Here is a 27,207-nt window from a genome sequence, read left to right on the forward strand (position 1 = left end):
ATTAGTCTAGAACAGCGTCATGTTCAACGCAGACATGGTGGGCCAAAGGGCCTGTTCCTGAGCTGTACTGTTCTGTTCTAATAGATTCAGTGTGGTTGACTTAAATTAAGAGGATGCCTGCTTCACCATAGCACCACCTACTGTTCATTTGCTTAGCACTGTATTTTTTACTTGTAATAAGAGCAGTTCCAGGAATATCTAATGTCAGGGAGAGGCCGAATGTGGACTAAAATCATAAAACATAGCCATAGCAAGACTCAACCACAATGGAGGAATCAGCTCAATTAAAGAAAAAGGCTACATAAGTAATGACATATTTCTGCTTACCATCAATAATAAACTTGCTGGTGTCAAGTCCAACGTAATCTAATAACTCAAAGGGACCCATAGGATATCCTGCACCCAGCTTCATTGCCACGTCAATGTCTTCCTTTGATCCATGACCTGAGAAACAGAGTAAAAGTTTCTTTCAAGTAAAAGAAACCAAATAAACCAAACTTCAGGGAATGAAGAGGCTAAACATTTCAAGGAGGAAGAGAGATATATAAAACTAATCAGATATTTACTCAAAGCACATCAATGCAAAGAGTGTTTTATTCCATATTTTAGATACAAGAAGATAGTTTGTGTTCATTCAGAATATAAAACAACACAACCCACAGTATACTGGAACCATTGAAGATGCATAATTTTTGTCAAAACTCTGTCACTGCTTTTTTCTACAGCAAGGCAAAACACTACCAAGGTCAAGGAGTTACTGCTCATTATCACCCAATTTTTGATATCTCTCAAATACCCAGGAACAATATCAAAGCCAAAAGGCACTCTCAACAAAATAGAACATGACATAGGTTTGTTTTTCTGCTAAATCCAAGAGAAGTTTGTGGGTAGTATACCTCCCAATTTATCACTGGAAGCAGCAACCTATTTATTAAAACATTTCATCTTAACCATTTCGTATCTGAAAATATTTCCCTGGTAACATTCTTGGGTATCTGGTCCACCAAAATTTTTGAAAAAAGTATATACCTAATCAGCATTATCTGACAGCACATTTATGTAGTACTCATGCTGAGAGTCAAGGAAACAAATTGAAGCTCTGAATGCATTATTGAAACAGTTTCCATTTTTCATCATAGGAACATGAATAGATCACTCAAGTCCTTTGAGTCTGTTCCATCATTGAATTGGTTTATGGCTGATTTGCACCTCAACTCCATTTACCTGTCTTGGTTCCATTTCCCTTAATACTATTACAAAACAATCTAGTAATCTCGATTTGGAAATTTTTAATTGGCCTCGCCTTAAAAGTTTTCTGAGAGGAAGAGTTCCAGGTTTTTACTACCCTACATGGGCAATTCATCCTGAAAACACCCTGAAATAGCATCACTCCAGTGTTAAGTCTGTGCCCTATTTTTGTGGCGTCTCCCAAGAGAGGAACAGTTTCTCTCTCTCTGTCCTACCACTTTACTTTGATCATCTTAAATTTCTCTATTAATTTTCTAACAGTCAAGGAATAATAAGCAGTGCCTCTAAGGGTCGTGTGGACCAGTGGTAATGACCCAAGCTCTGTACCAGGTTCAGGTCTCACCTGCCCCAGAGATGAATCATAACATACAGGCTGTCTTCACTGTTAATTCTTTCAGCCCTAATATCATTCCAGAAATTCAGCACTCCAGCCCTCTAAGGCCAAGACAACTTTCCCAAGGCATGATAATCGGAAATGAAATTGTTATTCTAGATGCAGTCTAACCAGAAGTTTCTGGACTTTTTGTTGATACTTTTTGAAAGTGGGAGCTGGTTTCTTTCTATTTACTCTGTCCCACAATTTATACGAGCCCTGATTAATGGGAATGTCATTACTACGCACAGATTTTTAAAAATTTGTACATGGGATGTAGTCTTTGCTGGCTAGGCCAGCATTTATCACCCATCCCTAATTGCGTAGAGGTAGTTAATAGTCAACCAGATTGCCATGGATCTGGAGTTAGATGCAGGCCAGATTTCCTTTGCTAGGGGCAAGGTGGGTTTTTGCAAAAGTCAACAGTGGTTATACGGTCACCATTAGGCGAGATTTTTGTTTCAGGTTTTTACAAGATCGAATACAAATTTCATGGTGGGATTTGAACTCATGTCCCCGAACATTAGCCTGGGATTCTGGATTGTTACTCCAGTGACAATACCATTGCGCATCACCTCCCTCTATAGGATATAAGACATTTTACCATGTACGGTCATGTAAAATTAGGATCATCCCAATATGTTTGTACCTACCTTCTTGCATAATAATCTTTTGTTTAATTGATCTCAGGTCTCTTCATTGCATGTAAAAGAACTAATAATCATTCTGCAATCAGTTTCTCACTAATTTTATGATCAAGGTAAAATTTTCCTTTATCATCTCTTATTTTTCAGTTTCTCTTCCTGCCTTGCCAAATAATCTCAGCCTGAACTCAAGTCTCAAGTCTCCCCCACCCTCTAGATTGTACACGTTGCAGCTGAAGCTCTGCTTTAGGAAAACAATCTCACTTAACAACTCTCATGATTTAATTGTCAAATCTGTTACATATTGATTGGGACAGTAAAGAAGTAATGCAACAGTGATGCTTTTAACTTTCAAGATAAATTCAAGCTAATAGATAGCTCAAAAGGGAAAAGAATCAGAAGTGTGCAGAACATATCAGGAAAATTCTAAAATAAAAAGCTTCTATCTTGTGGCAAGGATTCCATTTGTTATTAAGACTTAAAGTTAAACAACAGCAATACTGGTGGCAGAAATTAAAACCGATGTATAAAAAAACCTTTGCTATAACATTTTGTTAAGCCAGTCTAATAAGACATTTAAAAAACTGGGCTATGCCTTATGCGTCACTGCCACAGAAGTGTTTTGCCAATGTAAACTGAATACATGAGGACAATCTTCCTGGTGGCTTGCTTAGGTGACGCAGAAAATATGAATTGCCATAAACAATTTGAAAGTCACAAAACTGGAGACAGTGTAACACCTCTAATGAGGTTCTAATGTCAAATGGATTCTTACAAAAAAAAGGATCTTATTGGATTCGTTGCATGTTGACTGAAATCTAGTTTAATTACTCATTAAAGTTGCTACCTGCTAGCCTGGAGAGGCGCGTGCTTTGGCAGAGATGATAGGTACACAACATGCAATACTTCGCCACCTATGTTAAATTAAAACATATAACACCTTACAATGCAAGAGGAGAAAAACAGACAATGCTTTCCTCATTTTGGAAAAGGGGACTTTATTTGAAACAAGTCTTCCAATACATTTTTTAAATATCATTAAATTTGATTACCTCTCTCATGTAGCCGGACAGCTTCCATCAGGTATGGCACAAGTAGACGGTTCACAATAAATCCAGGGGTATCCTACAGAGAAAGAGTAAGTTAAATAAAACCTTAACCAATGCTAAAGCTGCTTTCATGCTTAGAAGGCTCTCACTAAACTGGTAAACTTTATTTTGGTCCCTTTATGGGATGTGAGCATTAATGGCAAAGCTTGTATTTGTTGTTCATCGACAACTAATTGGCTTAGAGAAGGTGGTGGTGTGTCACCTTTTCAGTGGTGCAAGTACATACACTGTGCTGTTTTAGGGCTGTTGTGGCAAGTGGCAGTGCCCCTACCTTTGATTCAGAAGGCTCAGGCTCAAATCCCACCTGCCTCAGGCATGTGTCATAACATATCTGAACAGAAAGATTAAAAATGTCTGCACAGAGCTCGGAGGGAACTTCAGGATTTTGACCCACTGAATGAAGGAACAGTGATAAATTTAATTTATATATTGCACAAATGCAAACACTCATCTAAGAACTATCGAGTACAGATTTCTTTTTCCATGAGCAAGTGAACAGTTTGCAGTTTGCGCTCGGGACCACAGGGCTAAAAAGGCAGAGAAAATCATGTATTCAAACTGTATAGAATACCAAGGTAGGTCAGCAACAGTAAAACTGTCCCCAACTGGGGGTCTGAAATCGTTGCTTATCTCCATGGAACTGTCAAGTTGAATGTAATTCCAAGTTGAACCTTAGAAAGCTCCTTGAAGTGGGCTCATACAGTGCAGTTGAAATGTCCCTTCCTCTGAACCAGGTGGCCTGGGTTTAGGTCCCACTTGCTCCGGGAGTGTGTAATAACATGTCTGAGCAGGCTGATTAGAAAATATCTAGAAAGTTCCTTGACCGTATGTTGCACACCCCATTTTCCACACATCAGGTCACCCTCCCCCATAGCCTCAACTTCAAGCCTAGCCCAGGAAGCACAGGCTTGAAATAGTAAAAGATGGCAGATACTGTCAGGAGGGACTTTACACAGAGTGAAGGATACGGATTAGAATTGCTCAGTCATATATTTTTCAAAACTGTTGTGGAACTCCCTTTCTTGTGTTTACGGTTTAATAAAGAAATGAGAATTGTACCATTTCCTTTCCTATTTTAATTCAGAATCCATGTTTATGTCTTTTATGTTTAAATCTTTCCTTAAAAAAGATTGACAAGTCCTGACACAGCTCATGATTTGCAAGCACTTGTATTTTTGATTTTTTTTGTTCAAAGTTGTCAGTGCTAAAATCTTACCAGCAATACTGTGACCTTAGAGACAAGCTTGACAATTTCGGGATATTTTTGCACTTAGAACCTTATACCCAAGGAATTAAGTTGCAACTGGTCAAATTGATTTTGCGTACAATATTTACAGGCCATACATAAAGGAAGCTTTTATTACAACAGACTGGGGTGCATTTGAAGTCAGGTGCCAAAGGTAAAGTGCCAATCTCTTTACCACCACACTAACTAGACAGAATCCAAAGTCAAGAAAAAAAAATAGCCAAAGAAGATAGAAACTAGTTGTATCTACCTTACAAGCCACAGGTTTCTTCCCCAAAGCTTTGCTGAAATTCATTAGTGTTTCAAACGTCTGCTGGCTGGTCTTTGGAGTCTGAACCACCTATTCAAAACAATTACAAGAACTTTTTTTATTAAAAAGATATTAAAACATAAAACCCTTTATCAACAAGTTATCTGTTTAAGGAACTGTAACCCTAATATTTTCTAGAATCAATTGATACAAAAAAATTTTGCAAACAAAATAATTAAATTTGAGGCTATTTACTGTGATTAAGAAAACTGAGCACACCAGAGGTAATACTGATTAAAAAATAATCTTCAACTGCACATAGATTTACAAGTGCTAGTATGGCTCATTAAGTCTTCTATTCCAGTGTGGAATTGTGGACCCCACTTTTCTGGCATATGCTTCGAAGAGAAATGGAATTCAAGAATAGTTGACTGCTATATAAAGCAATACAGGAGGAATAGATAAAAGAACCATATAAAAGAATGCAATAAGCAAGAAAATGGTGAATAAATGATAATTGCAAAAAGATCCTAACAGCCTATGGCTCCTCTCTTGAGAAAAGAGAAGGGAAAGGGATAAGCTGATAGAAACCTTACCAATTCTGAGAACATTTAGTGGCTTTAATGTGAAGAAGATGGTTCTACTTCTTTAGGAAATCAAAATTAGTGTCATATGATTGTCATTAATAGATCCAATGAAGCTTTCAGCAGAACTCAGTGAGTGGGCAGAATGTGCTATTCACTACATGGAAGAAACTGTGATAAACAGCTTAAGTGTATTTATGGGGAAGCTGGATAAACACACAAAGGAGAAAGGAACAGAAGTACATGGCATTAGGGTAGGAGGTGTCTCATATTGGCATATAAACATCAGCGTAGACAAGTTGGACCAAATAGTTTGCTTCTGTTATTTATGTTCAATGCAATTCTCTGGGATTAGCCAAAGCTTTAAAATTAAACGGATCTGATGTTGATTGTAAAATAATTTACACCTGTAGGTTTTCTGAATTTCACACCATTTGTTTTTGAATTTGAGAAGAAAGGAAGGACAAACAGGTTGTGGATATTCGATACAGTCCTCAGAATCAATTTTTGACAAAAAATTGTCCTCACAAGAATATATCATATATTTTTGAGGAACAAAACAGGTAATGTGTTACTTAAACAGCAGAGATTCCTTCCTCAGCCATCAGAATTTTAACAAAATAAGTAGTAAGAATATTCTACAGAGGGAGTATAATGGTGGAGAAAAAAGTTACAGTGTTTCATCTTTTTATTAGTGTGTGTGTGGGGCCCCTTTGCCCTTCAAATGATTCTACTGAAGTCTGTTCATTTCAACAAGAACATTTTATATACTGAATGTCTAACTGCACAGTCAGAGTTCAACAAATGCCTTCTCAAGAAGGTTTCTCTCTCGTCATGACATTACAGGATCATTCTACCATGATCTCTTGGACACACGATGTTAACCTATTAGTCCATACATAGTAACTACAAAACAGAGACCAAACAGGTCAAGGGTAGCAAAATAAAAACCGAAAGAACTGCGGATGCTGTAAATCAAGAAGATAAACAAAGTTGCTGGACAAGCTCAGCAGGTCTGTCAGCATCTGTGAAGGAGAAAACAAGGTTAACGTTTTGGGTCTGGTCACCCTTCCTCAGAACTGGCAGTTCTGTGGAAGGGTCACCGGACCCGAAACGTTAATCTTGTTTTCTCCTTTACAGATGCTGCCAGGCCTGCTGAGCTTCTCCAGCAATTTTGTTTATATGCAAGGGTAGCAAAAGGTGTGCTGGTGTATTCAGCTTTGGTTAGACAACTCCATGCACATTTTTGGCCTCCTGTTCTCTATAAAAAGATAGAAAGGCATTAGAGAGGGTGCAAAAATGATTCACTAGGCTGTTAATAGAACAGACAGGATATAACTAAGAGGAAAAACTAAACAGGTTTGGAGATCTTTTCTCTGGAAAAGAGAAATGTGACCTAAAAGAGGCTTTAAAATTTTTAAGAGTTTGATTAAGAGTTATTTGTACAGAAAACAATGCCACTTGTGGGGAAGCTCACACAAGAGGTCATAAATGTGAGCTTCTTACTAGTAAATCCCATAGAGAATGAAGAAGAAATTTCTTCACTTAGAGAGTGGTCAGAACGTGGAACCTGTAAACACAAAAAGTAGTTGAGGCAAATGGCGTATAGGGGATGCTAGGTAAGCACACAATGGAGAAAGAAACAGAAAGGTATGCTGCTAAGATTAGATGAAAAGAGGTGGTGGAGGATCATGTGGAGCCTAAAAATGTTGGCATAGACTGAATAGCCTGTATCTACCTTGTAACCTTGAAGTAACACAAGTATTTGTTATATTTTGATTAAAACAGACTAATGATTTCCTTGGGTAAATCTAACAGATGATAGTGGAGGTAACTTTATCCTAGGTTTTTAAAATAAATTCCTTCCAATCTCTTTTTTGGTCATAAAAAAAAGAAAACAAACCTCAACTAGCTTCATCAAGGGTACAGGGTTGAAAAAATGGAGCCCACCAAACCGGTCCTGTCTGGTTGTAGCATTTGCTATTTCAGTGATCGGTAGTGATGATGTGTTACTAACAAAGATGGTTTCCCTGTTAGGATAACAAAGAAAACGGAATTACTCCTTCAAAACAACAAAAGGGTGTTTACTGTTTTTTCACTTGCTATTCAAACTACATTTTAAAACTATTGTTGCGAGTTTAATCACTTTCAGTAACTTCAAAATTCACTTGGCTTGCCATTCCCACAGAGTACAATTTGAACATCATAAAATGTAAGTCAATACGGTGCAATATGTTAATTTTACAGTGAAGTGGCTGCACTTATAAAAGTCAAGAATTCCTGACCAGAGAATTATCAGTGTAGCCCTACTCTTTAATAAAAATGACTTGTTCTGGAAACACTGGGGAAACATCCTAAAATTTGTTACTTTTTTCATCAGTCCGCTTCAAACCAAAATGACACACTGGGAAATCCTTTTTTCCAACCACCTCTCGGGGTTATAAATAAAGTTCATCAGGTATTCCACAAACAAACTAGTATTGCTTATTTTCTTGAGCAAAAAAATCCAGGCTGAAACTCATGGGCATTACTTAGAAGGTGCTGCACTATCACATGGACTGACTTTTGTTAATTTTCACACAGCAAGGTCCCACAAATAACATAATAACCAGAAAATCTGTTTATTCTTAAGGAACAGACATTGGCCGGGAAACTGGGGGCAATTGTCTTGCTGTTCTTCACGTACTGCTGCAGAATCTTGGGTCTAAGACAGACAATACCTCTAACAGTGGAGGACTCACCGTCCCACATTACAAAAATGACTACACCTCAGTGAAGTAATTAATTGGCTGTAAAGCATTCTGGGATATCCTGATATCTTGAAAGACACTATATATATAATGTGCAAGTCTGTCTTTATTTTGAAATAAAGTATAATATAATTGAAATACTTACACTGGAGCAGCCTTATCTAGTTTTTCAAAAAGTTCCTGTTTAACTTTAACATTTTCCACAATTGCTTCTATGACAAGGTCTGTGCTGTGCACTGCAGAAACAGGATCTGTTGAGGTACTGATTCTCTCAAGGGTCTCCTGAACAAATTCTGCACCAGCCTGGTGATGGAAGAGAGCAGTCATTAACAGCAAGAATCAGTTGTGCTTCCCACTTATGTGCACTCTCGATTTTAACAGCAAGCCTGAGACAAAGTAGTGTAAATGAACAATTTCTAAAATAGGGTTACTGATTGTTTTGTTTTAAAATGATCAACTGCAAAGTTATGTAACAGTTGTAACCAGCCAATCGGAAACTTATTTGGAGGGTGTTGGAGGTAGGTAAGGTGGCTGCCCTGTGCCTTGGTGGATTTTCATTCTCTTTATAACCTCAAAAATGTCCACATTCAGACAAAATCCTGATGTGTTTTGAAGTCATTTATCTATTATTTATTTTAAGTTGAGAAAAGTAGGAACTAATCTTCCTCACCTATGAATGGTACCTATTATCCTGCCTCTGACCTTAGATCTTATTGGGGCAGTCCATGGACATCCTGCAGTACCAGCTGAAACCAGCTGTTCAGAATATCCTGGATGATGATTCAGAAGTGTCATCTTTCTATTTACATCACTGCATGCGTGCCTGCAATTCAGCCCAAACAAATGTGAACAAAAACACCCACCACCATGTTATCAAAGCATCCCTGAGTATAAACAGGGACCGCAAAATAATCACTTTGCACAGGGAAAAAAATCTGTTACTAAACTGAAGACAAGTCTCCTGAGAGACTGCAGACTTGTTGGCCCATTAAAAAACTGCTGCTCAAGACATGCTTTCCTCTGTAGCTGTGAACAGAAACAAGTAGAAATTAAATGTTTTCATTGACAATAACGTTAACACCAGCTTGAACAGACAGCCCTTATACTAGTCTAAAGAGAATGGTTACAGCCAGTTATCACAGCTCCTGTTCAAATTTATCATGGTGGTTAAAATAAGTGGGGTTAGACTACAACCAGTGGAAGTTTTACAGTTTAATTATGGCTGTTCCAAAAACACTCAATCTGCCCAAATTTAAGCTTTGAAGTTTTAGATCAAAAGAAAAAATACAGTCTAATTTTTAGACGAGACAGTCACAGCCATTAACACTCAATTCCACACATGGAGCACTATAATGAGTCTGAACAAACCTTCATAAAAAGAAATGTGATTTATGATTAACTTAATACATTAGTACCAAAGATATAGTACCATAGTATGATGAAAGTTCACAGACATCCTTTTCCACAAAGGATAATCCTAATTTTGGTCATGCATTGAGGGACACAGGGAGAGGAAAAACAACTAAGCATTTTTGTCATTTGTTATTTGCATATGAAAAACCATGGCAAGGCTGCATTTATTGCTCTAACTTGTTTTATTCATTCGGGGGATGTGGGCATTGCTGGCTGGGCCAGCATTATAGCCTGCCCCTGGGTGCCTAGTGGCGAGCTGCTTTCTTGAACTACCGCAGTCCATATGATGTGGGTACACCCACAAAACAGTTGGGGAGTGAGCTCCAGGATTTTGACACAATGATACTGCTGGAACAGCAATATATTTCCAAGTCAGGATAGTGAGTGGCTTGGGGAGCAACTTGCAAGTGATTGTGTTCACACATATCTGTTGTCCTTGTTGTTTTAGATGGTACTGGTCCCAGGTTTGGAGGTGCTTTCTAAGGAGCCTTGGTGAATTTCTGCAATGTATTGCATAAATGGTTCACACTGCCACTGCCAATGTATGTTGTTGGTGGAGAGAGTTTGTGTTTGTGTTGCCAGTCAAGCAAACTGCTTTGTACTGGATGGTGACAAGCTTCTTGAATGTTGTTGGAGCTGCACTCATCGAGGCAAATGGGAAGTATTCCATCACAGCCTTGACTTGTGCCTTGTAAATAGTAGTCAGGCTTGGGGGAAGTCAAGAAGTAAGTAACTCACTTACAGGATTCCTAGCCTCTGACCTGCTCTTGTAGCTACAATAATTATACGGCCAAATCAGTTCAGTTTCTGGTCAATGGTGACTGCTGGATGTTGATAGTAGGGAATTCAGGAAATAGTAATGCCATTGAATGTCAAAAGCAATAGTTCATATTCTCTTGTTGGAGATGGTGAGTACCTAGCTACTTGTATGGCACAACTGTTACTTACCACTTGTCAGCCCAAGCCTGGATATTGTCCAGATCTTGCTGCATTTAGACATATACTATTTCAATATCTGAGGAGTCGTGAATGTTGAATGCTGTACAATTATCAGCGAAAATCCTCACTTCTAACCTTATGATGGAGCTGACAATGGTTAGGCATAAGACACAATGTGGAGGTACTACTGCAGTGATGCCCTGGTGCTCCAACTTCTTTTTTGTCTCCAAGGTCTTTGAATGAATCATGGCCTGCTAGATCTTCTACGACACTGAAGTAAACATTTCTTCCAACCACGGTGCATTATCTGTACCTGCTTTCTGTGCAGTCTACAAAATTACTGACCAGATCAGACTCCTGTCTACATCATTCTTCTGTCAGACTGTAATGGACATTTTTACCAAAGCCTATCATATCAGTCAAAGCAACTCCACCAATAAAGTACATTTCCTACCTTTCACTTTCAGCCTCAGAGTTCCCTAAGTAATTCATCCTTAGCTCCTTCAGCTTCCTTCATTGCATGTGGCCTCTCAGATGTTAAATTAATATGCACACGTACACTCCAGCACCCAGTTCTACCTCTCCACTCTCAAGCCATCCACTAACTCCACATTATCAAGTTAAGGGTCCAACACCCAGACTCACATGAACCTTAATGTGCTGCAGTTAAACATACCATGGTCTTTTAGCCAGACTTGTTACGTACCCACACCACAGATTCTTTCACCCTCCTTGCCACTGTCTCTAGCTAAACTGGACTGCTTACAACCTTGGCATCCTGAGATGGTGCATCAGTCATTTTGTTGAGATAGTTAGAAGCAGCTTTTGGAGCAGATGTTTGTGTGTTAACATGACAACATAAAGTTTTTTACTGTAAGCACTTGTCATCATAAGGATAGACTCTTTCCATCTCGATAACACACTACCTACTCTACTGCTACCTTAATCCATTTGCTGAAATCTTCCTCCAATTTTTCGTCAGATACAGACCAATTATTCCAGCTTTCAAGCAGGTCTCCTATAATCTATTAACTTCATCCACTGCACTGCACCCTGAATGAACTCATGATCTATAATCATCCCTTGCTGCACTACATTAACTCCCATGTCTCAAATTTAAAATTTTTGCATATAAGTCTATCCGTTGCTTCACAAAGCAATTTCCTTCAGCACTACAAGCCCCTTAAACAAAATGCTCTATCTCTCTCACTCAAGCCATCTAATAGATCTTCCCTCTCTCTAATTCACCACTCATCTACTTTGGTCAAATTCCCTGGAATTACTCAAGGTCTCGCCTTCTCTCTCTTCCCTTCTAAAACCATTCTTAAAACTAGCTTCTTTCACCAAGCTTAAAGTCACCCTCATGATATCACCTACTGATGCTTCACATCAATTTCTGTTACATTTCCAAAGTGACTTGGAACATTTATCTATGTTAAAAGATGCTATAGAAATGCTGTCTCCTTAGACAGAGATGACTGGTGGTGTTTAATCTGAGGGTCACCATATAGTCAATAATCAGTTTCATAACACGGATATTCTACAAAGAGATGCTGGTGACATTAGAGGCTTGTTTTTTTTTATTTAACCTATTTTTCTAATTGACCGGTTTAGAGATATAATTACATCTCTAGAGGTTTGTTTTGCATTATAATTACTGAAAAGACGCAGCCCTGACAGTGTATATTTACAATAGTGACTGGATGAAGGGTTTCCAGTTATGACACATTGGACCAAACTTTATGTTGTCATGTTAACACACAAACATCTGCTTCAAAAGCTGCTTCTAATTAGCACAATAAAATGGCTGATGCACCATCTAGCATGCATATAAGAACTGTAGATACACCATCTAGCATGCATATAAGAACTGTAGAATCACAGAATCCCTACAGTGTGGAAGCAGGTCGTTTGGCCCATCAAAACCACACTGACACTTAGAAGAGCATCCCACCCAGACCTACCTCCCCTACCCTGTAACCCTACATTTCCCATAGCTAACCCACCTAGCCTGCACATCCCTGGACACTACAGGCAATTTACCATGAGGAGGAAACTGGAGCACCGGGAGGAAACCCACACAGACATGGGGAGAATGTGCAAATCCCACACAGACAGTTGCCAAGGGTGGGATCGAACCCAGGTCCCCTGCACTGTGAGGCAGTAATGCTAACCACTGAGCCACCATGCCACCCATGGTGCAAGATCACTTTCTAATTTTAAGAATGATTGTTATGCACAAACCAGCAGGTACAGTCAGTGAACCATAACTCATTTGGATCCAGGAAGGTGATGGGTTCAATCCCCTGTATGAATTGAATTAGCAGATTTTACCCAGATTGGAGATGGGGCACTATGATTTGTTTCACTTCTATAATCAGGCTCAGCTGAAGTCCTCCATCATCAAAAAGCATTCCAGCATTCACCATCACGGCCTACAGGTGAAGAAGGGAATTTCAAAGTTAAACCTTAACGGACACAATAGGACAGCAGGAAATTGCCTGAGATTATTTTTTAAAAGTGTAGTTGAAATTGTGCATATGTGGACTTCTGCCAGCAGAGGCCCCCAAAGCATAGCATAGAAATTAATAACATCAAATCATTTTTTTTCATCTATGTCTCCTTGTAATCAACATTCAGTAGTGGTACACTTAAGAGAATTCCCTAAAGGAAAATCTGTTAAGAAATATAAGTTAAATACCAAAGAGAAAACACTTAATTTATACATAAAAAGTACAAAAAGACGTGAAGAAATTAATCAGGGTAGACAGCATGTGCAGAGATTAACAGACTTAACATTTTGTGAAAGGTCAGCTCTCATCTACTGAGAGGTCAAAGTGTTAACTATTTCTCTCCACAGATAGTGCCTGACCTGCTCAGTTTTTCTTGCTTTTTGTGTACTTATTTTTAGTATTTTCCTTTTATTTATTTTTAAAAACTGTTAAAATTGATCTAAATGTCACCTGTAAAGCTTTCACTTGTACAAATTAGCAATGATACCATGTATAATTATCAGTCGTGCTAAGTGGAATGATTGGTCTTTACGCTCTGGGGTTAAGGGGGGAAATTCCACCAGAATTTCTGTTCCTGATCAGGAGCGTATTTGTGCACATTAAAGAGCAGGATCAGGATCAGCTGTGATATAAAAAGCAATACCTTCAGCCCACTTACATTCAATCTGAAGACTAAAAAATAAATTCATAGATCAGCAACCAAAGCCTATGGAATCACATCTCATCAGAGGGTAATACATCGGATAGGGACAGTACATTTATAGTTACAGTTTAAAATATCTAACAGTTCTAAAAGATCAATTGCAGATTAATTAATCTCTCTCCACATATAAGTATACACATCTGGTTTGCAATGCAGAGTGATATCAACAACGTGGGTTCACTTCCTGCACTGGCTGAAGTTACCATGAAGGACTCTCCTTCTCAACCTCTGCCCTCGCCTGAGGCACAGTGACCCTCAGGTTATATCACCACCAGTCGCCTCTCTCTAAGGAGAGAACAGCTCATTGGTCCAGTAAAACTATGGCAATTCTACCCTTTATACGCATATCTGAAAATCTTGAACACTGTTGAAACTGTAAGTGATGTTGGCAACAGAACTAACAGGATGGATACAGTTCTATTGCATTTCAATGTGGTTTCCACATCGATGCTGAATTGTTGAACAGATGAGCAAAAGGTGACAACCTAATAAGAGATTACAGAATAACTGATTACCATTAAGACTAATTGAAGGATTGGAAATGGCAACATCAAGATGCAGTGCCAACCAGAATCATAGAATAGTACAGAACAGAGGAAGCCATTTCTTCCATAAAATCTGTGTCAACTCTCAGAGAAATCCAGTTAACCACAACACCATTTCATGCCCACAAATCAATTTAGTTTGTTCCCTGTCAAGTATTCATCCAAATTCCTTTTTAAAGCTACTCTGAATTTGTATCAACTCCGCCCTATCATCAGACAATGCGTTCCAAATCCTAACCATTCATTGTGTAAAAAGGTCCATTGGTATGTAACCTCTGTTTCTGTGCTCACTGGTTGTTGATCCTTCAGGCAGCTGGGAAACAATATTCCCTTCATTTCATCTGATTTATCTGTCTTTTCTACATTTCTCATTCTCAAGTGCTAGGCCATGGCTGCTACTGGATTCGTCCACAATTAAAGGTAAAGTGCTGCATTGTTTGACATTGCCTTGAGCAAGATGGCTGACCAGGAAACTCTCCCCTCTTGTTGCCTGGTAACATCAGGTATTAAAAGGATATGCAAGCTGACAATCAATCTGCTTGGGCACATTACAAATGCACCTTCTAGGGCCATGAAGTCTTGGTGTAGGGCTTGTACACAAAGCTTCTGGTCCAGAGATAAGTACACTACGCATCACACCACAAGATCTCCTGCTTACTTGATCTTTCATAATTTAATCATTATTAAATCCCCTTTTAGTCTTCTCTACTCCAAAGAGAATAATGCCACTTCCCCATTATTGTCACAGCTCATCCCTTGAGCCATTCTGTTAAATCAATTCTGCATTGTTTTGAAGATGGTAACTAAAATAATAATCTATAATTTTTGAAAAGAACTCATTTCAAAGCAAAGAACATTGGCTGACAGTAGCTGGACAGTGGAGGACAAACTGGTTTTGTGGAGTCACAGATTAGCTTTCAGACAGGTCATGTGACCCAGCTCTTGAGCTGTTAAAAAACTACTGGATTTTGAACTTGGTCTCAGAAAGACTGGACCAGGACAGAAAAGAAAGCCTCATGTCTCTCCCTTTTCTTTGAAATGTCATCAAAGCAGTTTACTACCTGAAAGTCTACAATAAGTCTTTCTAACTGCAACGTAAGTATTCTTAATGGAGAATTCAGATCCACTCTACTGTCTCCAAGAGAATCACCCAAACCATAACTGCAGAATAACTAGAGATAACAAGGTGTAGAGCTGGATGAACACAGCAGGCCAAGCAGCATCAGAGGAGGAATTTCTGAAGAAGGGTCTAGACCCGAAACGTCAGCCTTCCTGCTCCTCTGATGCTGCTTGGCCTGCTGTGCTCATCCAGCTCTACACCTTGTTATCTCAGATTCTCCAGCATCTGCAGTTCCTACTATCTCTGCAGAATAACTACTTCAGTAAGAGACTCTAATACCAGCAGCTGTTGCATTGAAAGTGGCCTTTCAATTGTAATCAGGTCTCTGCACAATCAGCAAATGATTTTCTTTTCTACCTTTACTTGTTACTTGGCCAAGTAACGCCAAGATGCAGAAATTACTAACAAAAAGTTTGAAATGCACAAATGTATGTAATTACCCTCTAATGCAAAAACCACATATAATCTGGTTTCTGATATTCAACTGTATTTTTTCCTTTGCTTGGACGGATTTTTTGTGGTTTTTGCATTAGTGGGTAATTACATACATTTGTGTATTTCAAACTTTTTGTTAGTAATTTCTGCATCTTTGCTTGAGTCAGCTTTAGAAATAAAACTAACTCTTTATGTGTTGATTTAAGGAATTGAGCTGGCTTATTTCTTACACCAAGCTAAATACAGTTACATATTCATTTCTTTAGTAAATTGGCAATATCACCTTCCTTTTTAAATTCAAACTCAGTTACTGCTCGTTAGTTGATTCTAACAGTACACAAAACAGTAATAATTGGTTTATAAAATACAGTCAAGAAACTGTGCTGAGAATGGGAATAAAAAACACTAGCCCTTACTAACTAACAACAACAAATTGAGATTTACTGGTCACATGTTTTCCATTTTTCATCTAGTTCCAACAGGCAAAAAAAATTCCACAAACATGTGGAATCCACTGTTGCTAGATTATTTTAGAAAAATAGTAGACAGAATCTACTTATTTTACTTTAGTATTATGGAAAAAAAGACATTTTGTTGAAACTTTTCATCTTGCACTCATCAGGACAATTTGCAAGACTACCAATTTAGCGGGTGAACTAACATTTACCTTCTGTAAGAGGGGACTGCTGATTGGTTGATAATCATTCGACTTTAATTGATTAATTTTCAAAATGACCAATTATGTTACTTGTGACATGGAAATCCATAAGCAACTCTTAAAAGAATTAAAACAAGCTTACATTGAAATGACCACAGTCAATACGTGTTAAGACATTTTCTGAATTCGTTTACAAATACGTAAGAATTTCATTAAGGTCAAAACATCACCTCAGGCTTATCTGTGAATTTCTTCTTGCTTATACGTGCAACACTGTCTCCAATTTTCTTCAATGATTTCTTCAGGATATCGTCAGCCTGATCAACCAGTATCACTGTGTGTCCTGCTCCAGCAGCTACCTAATGGAAGCAGAAACACTACCGCATCAGTCATGTTTTGAGCCCACATAATAATTTTCCAACTCCAGTAAATAAAACCAAGAAATTCAGAATCAAACAAGGGAAGCTGATTCAGGTTGGAAAATTGGTAAAGATAGGTGCAACAGAAGTTAAAATGTAGGGCTGGATTTAGACTACCGAGGCAGGTAGCTTAGATTGGGAAATTTTCCATCTCATTGCTCCTGCCTTGGTGAAAACTGTCCTGAAATGGGTAATTTCCACTCTGTGGGTGGTGCAGCAGATGCAAGATGGTGTCAGGCTTGCTGATGCCAGAAGTGTTGGCAAGAGGTAAGCGGACACTGAGGAAGGCTAGTTAGAAAGCCTTATCCAAACTTGAGAGTCCTCATATTGTCCATGCCAACTCACACCATCATTCTCTTCCTGCTCCCATCCACCACCAGGCCACCTGAATTGATACTCAGACTATATTCACCACAGACAGACCTCAAGAACCATGTGGAGATGAAAAAGAAGTTTCCAAAAGTTTGATACAGTTCTCACTTCTTCACACATGACAATGGAAGAATACCCATTCATAAAATCTATTCAAAGCATTTGAATCTTGAGTAGTTAATCTCTTATAAAACAAATGTTTGTTGAGATCGCACATAAAAGATAGGTAATCCTTTAATAACATCTTTAAACTGTCAAACTGTGAGATCAGTACTCCTGCTAAAATAAATTTCACCTTTTGAATCTTAGCTAAGCACTCCTAATGCTACTGGGCCTTATGTGGTGCGGTGGTAGTGGTCCTACTGCTGGGCCAAGAGATCCGAGTTCAAATCCCTCCTACTATGGATTTGTTTCATAACATATCTGAATAGTTTGATTTAAAAAAAGGTCCATTGCAATTGTTTGAGCAGATGTCAAATGATTTTATTTTTAACCTACACCAGATGCCCTGTCAATCATTGCAATCCAGCACCAAGTTTTTTCCAAAACTATCTCTGACAGCCACAGCCTTTTTTTTAAGTTTAAAAGGTGGGGCATTTAAAACACTTCAGGTCACAATAATTATACACCCTTCAAGATCGATAATGTCTACTCCATTAACTTGAGACTTGCATGTCATTGGTTCAGACCCTTGCAATAAGTGGTAAGGAAGGGTTACTGGACCCGAAATGTTAACTCTGATTTCTCTCCACAGATGCTGCCAGACCTGCTGAGCTTTTCCAGCAATTCCTGTTTTTGGTATCTTTTTGAATTCAGCAATGTGTTTGAATGGCCCTGCTGAGATCAGGTTTCCCTCTTTTGTAGTTCACATCCATCCCACTTTCCCCTACCAGCAAAGCTTTGATCCATTGGAAATGGGGCAGGTCCCACCTGCATAGGTTTACAGACTCTTTCTAATTCCTGAAAAGACAGCCCTTTATCCCAGCGACTACCTTAGAGTGTTAGACACAAAGAAGGGTAATACCGGACTTTAAAAGGAATAGGCATTTGAACATTTTAACATTTGGAAAATACCTTGGCAATAGAAAAAAAGATTTGCATGTAAGTAACAATTTCAAGATATCTGATAGTACTTTGTGGCCAATTAAATTTATGCAGAATGTGGTGCTTGTATAGAATGAGCTGCCAGAGGAAGTGGTGGAGGCTAGTACGATTACAACATTTAAGAGGCATCTGGATGAGTACATGAATAGGAAGGGTTTAGAGGGATATGGATCAAATGCTGGCAAACAGGACTAGATTTATACAGGATATCTGCTTGGCATGGACGAGTTGGACTGAAGGACCTGTTTCCGTGCTGTACAGTTCATAGAACTGATTTAACTGATTTAAAATCATTTTAAATCATTATTTTAAAATGATTTAAAATAATTTTTAAAGTATAGTCACTGCTGCAATGTAAGAAACCAGCACTACAATATGGAGGAGTTTAATGCTAGATTCATAATGAAAACGTGAATGAGCAAAAATAAAATGCTCATTTAGAAAGATAGATTTTCAAAAGATGAGGTCTGAATGAAGAAAAGATCAACGTTAAGAGGGGAAAAATGTAGTTCACTGTGCTCAGAAAGTGATGGTGGTGTACAGAGAAACATAAACTGCTTGGCAGAATCTAATCACACATCATCAATAAAATTTCCAGATCCAATAACAAAGTATTTGATCAATTCATACAAATTGAAATGACTTTATTCAGGGTGGTTTTTCCAGTTGTATCATTTGGGTGGGGTTTTATCTGCTTTGAATCTGGACAACAATATGATTAATCCAGAATTTAAAGAAACAATGAGATCTGTCTCAATTGTATTAAACCATATGTAGTCGCCTGAACCACAGAGTGGACAGCCAGAGACTTTGTCCTAGGGTGGAGGTAGCTATTACAAGGGGGCATAGTTTTAAAGTAAGTGGAGGTAGATATAGGGGAGACGTCAGAGGTAGGTTCTTTACTCAGAGAGTGGAATGCATTGCCGGAGAGGGTAGTGGAGTTGGCCTCATTAGGGGCATTTAAGTGGCTATTAGATAGGCATATGGATGATAGTATAATGTAGGGGTGGAGGTTAGATAGAATTTAGGATTAGGGTAAAAGTTCGGCACAACATAGTGGGCCGAGGGGCCTGTACTGTGCTGTACTGTTCTATGTTCTATGATCAATAATTTGGGTTTAATGCTCAAAATGTTGATAGAAGGAAGAACTTGGAATTTCTTCCCCCTACAAAATAGCATTTAATAATAAATTTCCCAAATAATTTTGGTGAACATGACGGAAGAAAAACAGCTCTCAGACAAATGCAGACCAGCTATAACATGGAGCTGCCAAATGAACAATTGTTTTCTCTGGGCCATTCAAAAATTCGACGTTTAGGACCGGACCAACTCGTTGAACCAAATAACATGAACCGGTTTAGACCTGTTGCAGGCTGTCAATAGATTGGGTAATAAATTGAGGAGTTTTTTTTATTATTAACACTTCCTCCATAAGGTTTATTAAAGTTATTTACCAAGAAACAAAATGTAATCTTTATTAATTGCACTGTTTAAAACACCAGCAAGTTCTTTTTGAAAAAAAGTAACACGCTTCTTTGTGAAGACATGCATTTACTCACATACTACACAGAGCATAGTGTCATTCTAAAACAAGCTACACTTTAGACTATTGTGGGGAAAGTTCCTCAATTTTATTTTAATTTCATCCTAACGAGGTTTATTTGGTGTGGATGTCTGAAGAACATCCTCAATATTTACAATACTATGGGCAAATACTGCACAACTCCACAGTAGAAATACATTGGTGGTAGCCTCAATGTTTGAGTATCTCCAAGATAAAAGTGATTTTGTCCTTGTCTGTGGGCCCTCTCAAGTCTGAAGAATCTGATGCAGGACTGGTAGTTGCTACTGTCGTAGTTGGAAAAACGCAGTAAATTATTAACAAAACAAAATGTATGTTTTCATCCTGGCTGCTGATTTTAGCCATTACTTAGAATGCTGCAAATTAGGTGAAACATTATTTTGTGTCAAAACTGAATAGCAGACAATTTTTAAAAAGTGAAAAGAAGTACAAAATTATTTTACAGAGATTAACAAGTATGCCTGATGTCACTTCAAATACTATATATCTGGTTGCTCCGTTATGTGCATTGGCAAGGGTGTAAGTCAAAGCAAATGCAATAATTTGAGGTGTAAAGAGGATATTTATGATGAAAGATGAAACACGTTTATACCCTTGAATCTAAAGTTTAAGCATGAGGTGAACCCAGAAGAAACCTTTAAAGCCACTCTGACCAATAGAGGAAATCTCAACTTCAACAAGTGTAAATGGAAGTAAAAACAGAAAGTGTTGGAGAAACTCAGTGGATCTGACAGATTCTGTGGAGAAACAGAAATAATATTTTGAGCCCAGTATAACTCTTCATCAGTTTCACTGCCAGATCTACTGAGTTTCTCCAGCATCCGCAGTATTTTGATTTTATTAAGTGTAAATAGAAAACTGACTTAAAACAAAATCTTTATTGAAGGAAAAGCAAATGTTTGGAATTATATATCAGGTGATGACAGGTCTTCAATTGGACGCTTAGCTAAGCAAGTTGAAACGATAGAGGATCAGGAATGGTGAGTAAATGAAGGCTTCTGCTCATCACTGACTTTTGTGATACAGCATTCTAGGTTCCACCGTTACACTGTCACCTTGGAGTCAGAAAATTACGATTTCAAGTTCCACTCCAGGAACTGCATCAATGTCAGGTTGAAAATTTGGGAGTGCTGTACTGTTTGAGATTGCAGCTTTTAGTTGAGAGGTGAGACATTAAACAGAGCAACTTTATGTCAATTCCACATAAAAAGACATTGATACCTTCCTGAAGTTCCCAGCTGTACAGCTTCCATGAACATGAACTACCAGAAAGTAAACTACAGGAGGATAAGGTTCAATGCAAGTACAAAGTTTGCTTTTCTGTCCCCATTAACATCCAGCTATTATCACCATGTTGTGAAATTAAGATCAAACATGCATTCAAAAGTGTAAACAACTTGTGACAAGATTAAAGTTCAAACTAGTTAGCCTTTTCTAAAAACTGACTATGGCAGCAAAATTGAACACATAAAGGCAAAAGAATAGATTTGATTAATAATTTATGCAAGTTAGAATTAAACACTGCAGATTGCAATCTGGCTTGTCTCCTGCAGAGGATACAATTTTTATTTCTGATTAATTGAGAAAAACCCTTGATAACTGGAGATCAATATATTTTTACAATCAAAGTTGTCTCAAAACCATCAATCCAACATTGAGTAGCAAAGCCAATAATCTTTTAAACAAATTAGAGTAAAGCATACAGGAGACATTGAAATCTCACATCAGTTCTTACAACTTAGTGCTGTCCACCCACACAAATTCCATATATGAATTAAATAGATAGTTATGAGCAGATCCATAGGATTCCATTTTCACCGTGCCTAATAGAATTTAAGTTACCTTTACTTGAACTTAAACTTTGTAGCTTCTTTTTTAATTGAATGGGGGCACTGAGGATTGAAATTTATGAACAATAGCTGCACTGAATTGATTAACTATTCTATTACCACAGGGTGGATGAATTTCAGTTAAATGCGTCAGTTTTTTGTTCATATGTATTCATCTAATATTTTTACTCAATCAATATTAAGAAAAAGATAACAGCAGAAATTCATTAAAATACTTAGCTCTGGAAGCATCTTGGAGAGAAAAACTGAGTCTATTTTCTGATGAAAGGTCACAGATGTGAAATGTTCACTCTGTTTCTCTCTCCACAGATACCTGAGAGTATTGTTGGTATTTTGAAATTTATTTGCTTTTATTTCAGAATTTCAGCAGTTCTTTTCCCACTTTTTAATCACTGAAAAACAACTGTGGATCAATTAGTTCACTATTCTTGTTGGATTTTTGCTATGCAAAATGGATACCACATTTCCTTCTAATACAACAGCAACTGCATTACAAAAATATGTTAGTGATTATGAAGTGCTTTAGGATGTTCTGAAACTGGGGAAGTCTGCTTAATAAATTTGTTTTTATACCATAATTGAACCATTCTTGAAAGATTAGCCAGCAAGAAAGAATAAAATGTCCTCTTTCCCTCCATCACTGTTGCTCTGGAGGTTTGTGGCTAATGCCCTCCATTTTTTCAGGCTTCTGTACATATATTACATTAGTCTTGGGTATTGCCCTTTCTCAGTTTGGCACACCAGCTCCCCATACATATTTTAAATCAACCTGCTCAGACATGTTATGACACATCTCTGGAGCAGGTGGGACTTGAACCTGGGAGGTACAAACATTACCACTACACCATGTTCTCTGCTTGTTGCGAAACAATCTGTTGCCTTTAACTTTAACAGTGTTAATGGTAAAATTCTTCCTCCTTGACTCTCAAACGATGTGCCTAGTTTTTTTATCAATACTATAATTATTGTCAAATTCAATTTCCTTGTGCTACGAGTGATGTTCGTTTTCTTCATTAACTAAATTTGATCACTAATTGGTTTGCTTGAATCACCCTCTTCGTTTATAAACACCTTTTAAATAATATTCTTCCTCTTTTCAATATCCTCATCTGTCACTCTAAGGTTAATTTTGGGTGGTCCACTTGTATTTATTTTCAACTCATATTCCAAACTGATCAGATTTGATAATAAATAAAACTACTGCGGATGCTGAAATCTGAAATGCAAAGAGAAAATGCTGGAGAAACTCAGCAAATGTAGCAGCATCTGTGGAGACAGAAATAGAGTTAACGTTATAAGTGTGATAAGACTCTTCTGATTTGCTATTTCAAGTAACCCCTCAGTAATTTAATTTGCCACTATGATCGGTACTGTATTAATTTTCTCACAGGTTATTTGGTCATCAGTCATAGAGTTGTACAGCACCCAAACAGACCCTTTAGTCAAATTTGTCCATGCCAACCAGATATCCTAAATAAATCTAGTCCATTTGCCAGCATTCGGCCCATATCCCTCCAAACCCTTCCTATTATAAACCCATCCAGATGCCTTTTAAATGTTGTAATTGTACCCAACTCCACCACTTCCTCTGGCAGCTCATTCCATACATGCACCACCCTCTGCGTGAAAAAGTTGCCCCTTAGGGCCCTTTTCAATTTTTCCCCTCTCACCTTAAACCTATACACTCTAGTTTTGGACTCCCCCACCCTGGGGAAAAGACCTTGGCTATTCACCCTATCCATGCCCCTCGTGATTTTATAAACCTCTATGATGTCACCCCTCAGCCTCTGATGCTCCAGAGAAAATAGCCCCAGTCTATTCAGCCTCTCCCTGTAGTTCAAACCCTCCAACCTTGGCAACATTCTTGTAAATCTTTGCTGAACCCTTTCAAGTTTCACAACATCCTTCCAATAGCAGGGAGACCAGAACTGTAAGCAGTATTCCAATAGTAGCCTAACCAATGTCCTGTACAGCTGCAACATGACCTCCCAATTCCTATACTCAATGCACTGACCAATAAATGCAAGCATTCTAAATGCCTTCTTCACTATCATACCTACCTGCGACTTCACTTTCAAGGAACTATGAACCTGCACTCCAAGGTCTTTTTGTTCAGCAACGCTCCCCAGGACCTTACCATTAAGTGTATAAGTCCTGCCCTGAATCGCCTTTCCAAAACACAGCACTTCACATTTACCTAAATTGCACTCTATCTGCCACTCCTCAGCCCACTAGCCCATCTGATCAAGGTCCCATTGTACTCTGAGATAACCTCTGTCGCTGTCCACTACACCTCCAATTTTGGTGTCGTCTGCAAACTTACTAACCATACCTCCTATGTTCACATTCAAATCATTTATGTAAGTGATGAAAAGCAGTGGACCCAGCACCTATCCTTGCGGCAGACCACTGGTCATAGGCCTCCAGTCTGAAAAGCAACCCTCCACTACTACCCTCTGTCTTCTACCTTCGAGCCAGTTCTGTATTCAAATGGCTAGTTCTCTCTCTATTCCATGTGATTTAACCTTGCTAACCAGTCTACCATGAGGAACCTTGTCAAAAGCCTTACTGAAGTCCATATAGATCATGTCCATTGCTCTACCCTCATCAATTCTCTTCATTTCTTCTTCAAAAAACTCAAGAAATTAGTGAGACACGATTTCCCACACACAAAACCATGTTAACTATTCCTAATCTGACCTAGCCTTTCCAAACATATGTAAATCCTGTCCTCCAACAACTTGCCCACCACCGATGTCAGGGTCACCGGTCTTTAGTTCCGTGGCTCTTCCTTACCACCTTTCTTAGAAAGTAGCACTACATTAGCCAACCTCCAGCCTTCCGGTACCTCCGATACAAATATCTCAGCAAGGGGGCCGGCAATGACTTCCCTAGCTTCCCACAGAGTTCTGCGTTCTAGGACACCTGATCAGGTCCCCGGGATTTATCCACCTTTATGCGTTTTAAGACGTCCAGCACCTCCTCCTCTGCAATATGGACATTTTTCAAGATGTCTATTTATTTCCCCATGTTCTCTATCTTCTATATCCTTCTCCACAGTAAACACTGATGCAAAATACTCATTTAGTATCTCTCCCATCTCCTGCAGTTCCACACATAGGTGGCCTTGCTGGTCATTATTCTCTCCCTAGTTACCTTTTTGTCTTTAATATATTTGTAGAATCCCTTTGGATTCTCCTTAATCCTATTTGTCAAAGTTATCTCATGTCCTCTTTTTGCCCTCCTGACTTCCTTAAGTATACTCCCACTGCCTTTATACTCTTCTAGGGATTCACTCGATCTCTGCTATTTGTACCTGACATATGGTTCCTTCTCATTCTTGACCAAAACCTCAAATTCTATAGTCATCCAGCATTCCCTACACCTACCAGCTTTGGCCTTCACCCTAACAGGAACATACTGTCTCTGGACTCATTATCTCATTTTTGAACGCTTCTCATTTTCCAGCCATCCATTTACCTACGAACAACTGCCCCCAATCAACTTTTGAACGTTCTTGCCTAATACTGTCAAAATTGGCCTTCCTCCGATTTAGAACTTTAACTTTTAGATCTGGTCTATCCTTTTCCATCAATATTTTAAAACTAAAACAATTATGGTCACTGGCCCCAATATGGCCCCCACTGACACCTCAGTCACTTGCCCTGCCTTATTTCCCAAGAGTATTTCCCAAGGTTTTGCACCTTCTCTCGTAGGTACAATCACATACTGCATAAGAAAATTTTCTTGTAAACATTTAACAAAATCCTTTATATCCAAGCCCTTAACACTGTGGCAGTTCCAGTCTATGTTTGGAAGGTTAAAATCCCCTGCCATTAGCACCCTATTATTTTTACAGATAACTGAGATCTCCTTACAAATTTGTTTCTTAATTTCACACTGACTATTGGGGGATCTATAGTACAATCCCAATAAGGTTATCATCCCTTTCTTATTTCTCAGTTACACCCAAATAACTTCCCTGGGTGTATTCCCAGGAAAACCCTCCCTAAGTATAGCGCTAATGTTATCCCTAATCAAAAACGCCTGTCTCCCTCCTTTTTTGCCCCCTTTTCTATCCTTCCTGTGGCATTTATACACTGGAACATTAAGCCTCCAGTCCTATCCATGCCTGAGCCATGTCTCTGTAATGCTATGATATCCTAGTCCCATGTTCCCAACCATTCCCTGAGTTCATCTGCCTTACCTGTTAGGCCTCTTGGACTGAAATAAATGCAGTTTAATTTATCAGTCCTACCTCGTTCTCTGCTTTGTTCTTGCCTGTCCTGTTTGACTTACTCCTTTTCCCAACTGTACCAGTCTCAGACTGATCTCTTTCTTCACTACCTCCCTGACTCCCACTTCTCCCCCTTACTAGTTTAAATCCTCCCGAGCATCTCTAGCAAATCTTCCTGCCAGTATATTCATCCCTTTCCAATTCAGGTGCAATACGTCCTTCTTATACAGATCACTTCTAGCCCAGAAGAGATTCCGATGATCCAAAAATGCAAATCCTTCTTCCCTGCACCAGCTCCCCAGCCACACATTCATCTGCTCTATCCTCCTATTCCTACTCTCACTAGCTTGTGGCACCGTGAATAATCCAGATATTACTACCCTCGAGGACCTACTTTTTAAATTCCTGCCTAACTTCCTATATTCTCTCCTCAGAATCCGTCAGTTTTCTATTAATCTTGAACGCAATCTCTAAAATTACTCAGACCCTTTCAGATGATGAATTCAGACAACCTGTTCATGGGCACTAACACATCCACTTTTCTTTCTTCTGATCTTTAACAATTTTGTCAATCCATTATCGTCGCTTCATGCTGCTTACCCTTCCCCATAATGATTACAAATGGCTCTCCTTTCAAGTCCAACTCTTTGCAGAAATAAACAATCTTTTGTCCTTGACTCTGGCAAACAATTTCACAAGTTCATAGATACTACTTCTATCTCCAAAGCCTACTCAAATTAAACATTATTTACCTGGTTCTAATACCCTAACTTCTGAACCATCAGCAAAGCTATTTTTGTTAATTAATTTTTGATTAGAAGTATTCCCCTTTTATTTTTGATTTTAGAGTGAGTTTATTTGAAAACAAATTAGTAACTGTTTCCATCAGCTCTGAAGATAGCAAAATTAGCTTGATTGAAGCATTACTTCCAAATTGAAAAGCAATTGAGTCATTTGGCCCTTAATTCAATTGTACACACAGATCCAATGTTCTTGCCATAAAATAGGGCTTCAATTGGCGTGCTTCATGTGGAGTTGTTAAGCAAATGTGAGCAAGTATGTACCAGGGATGGTTCGTAGAAGAAAGAAAAAGAATTAAGGATTTTTGGAGGA

General features: G+C 38.5%; 1 protein-coding gene across 1 annotated transcript in view; it reads right to left on the bottom strand.

Moving 5' to 3' along the window:
• The window catches only part of hadh (hydroxyacyl-CoA dehydrogenase), a 34,149-nt gene that overhangs the window by 2,624 nt on the left and 4,318 nt on the right, over positions 1-27,207 (bottom strand). Inside the window, exons 2-7 of the mRNA XM_020530479.2 lie at positions 16,761-16,889; positions 8,350-8,507; positions 7,358-7,484; positions 4,871-4,960; positions 3,318-3,390; positions 328-444 (exon numbers count right to left, since the gene is read on the bottom strand). Of these exons, the coding sequence (XP_020386068.1) occupies positions 328-444; positions 3,318-3,390; positions 4,871-4,960; positions 7,358-7,484; positions 8,350-8,507; positions 16,761-16,889 (694 nt within the window). The remainder of the gene's footprint in view (positions 1-327; positions 445-3,317; positions 3,391-4,870; positions 4,961-7,357; positions 7,485-8,349; positions 8,508-16,760; positions 16,890-27,207) is intronic.

This window comes from Rhincodon typus, chromosome 1 (assembly GCF_021869965.1).
Source record: "Rhincodon typus isolate 14 chromosome 1, sRhiTyp1.1, whole genome shotgun sequence".
NCBI lineage: Eukaryota > Metazoa > Chordata > Chondrichthyes > Orectolobiformes > Rhincodontidae > Rhincodon > Rhincodon typus.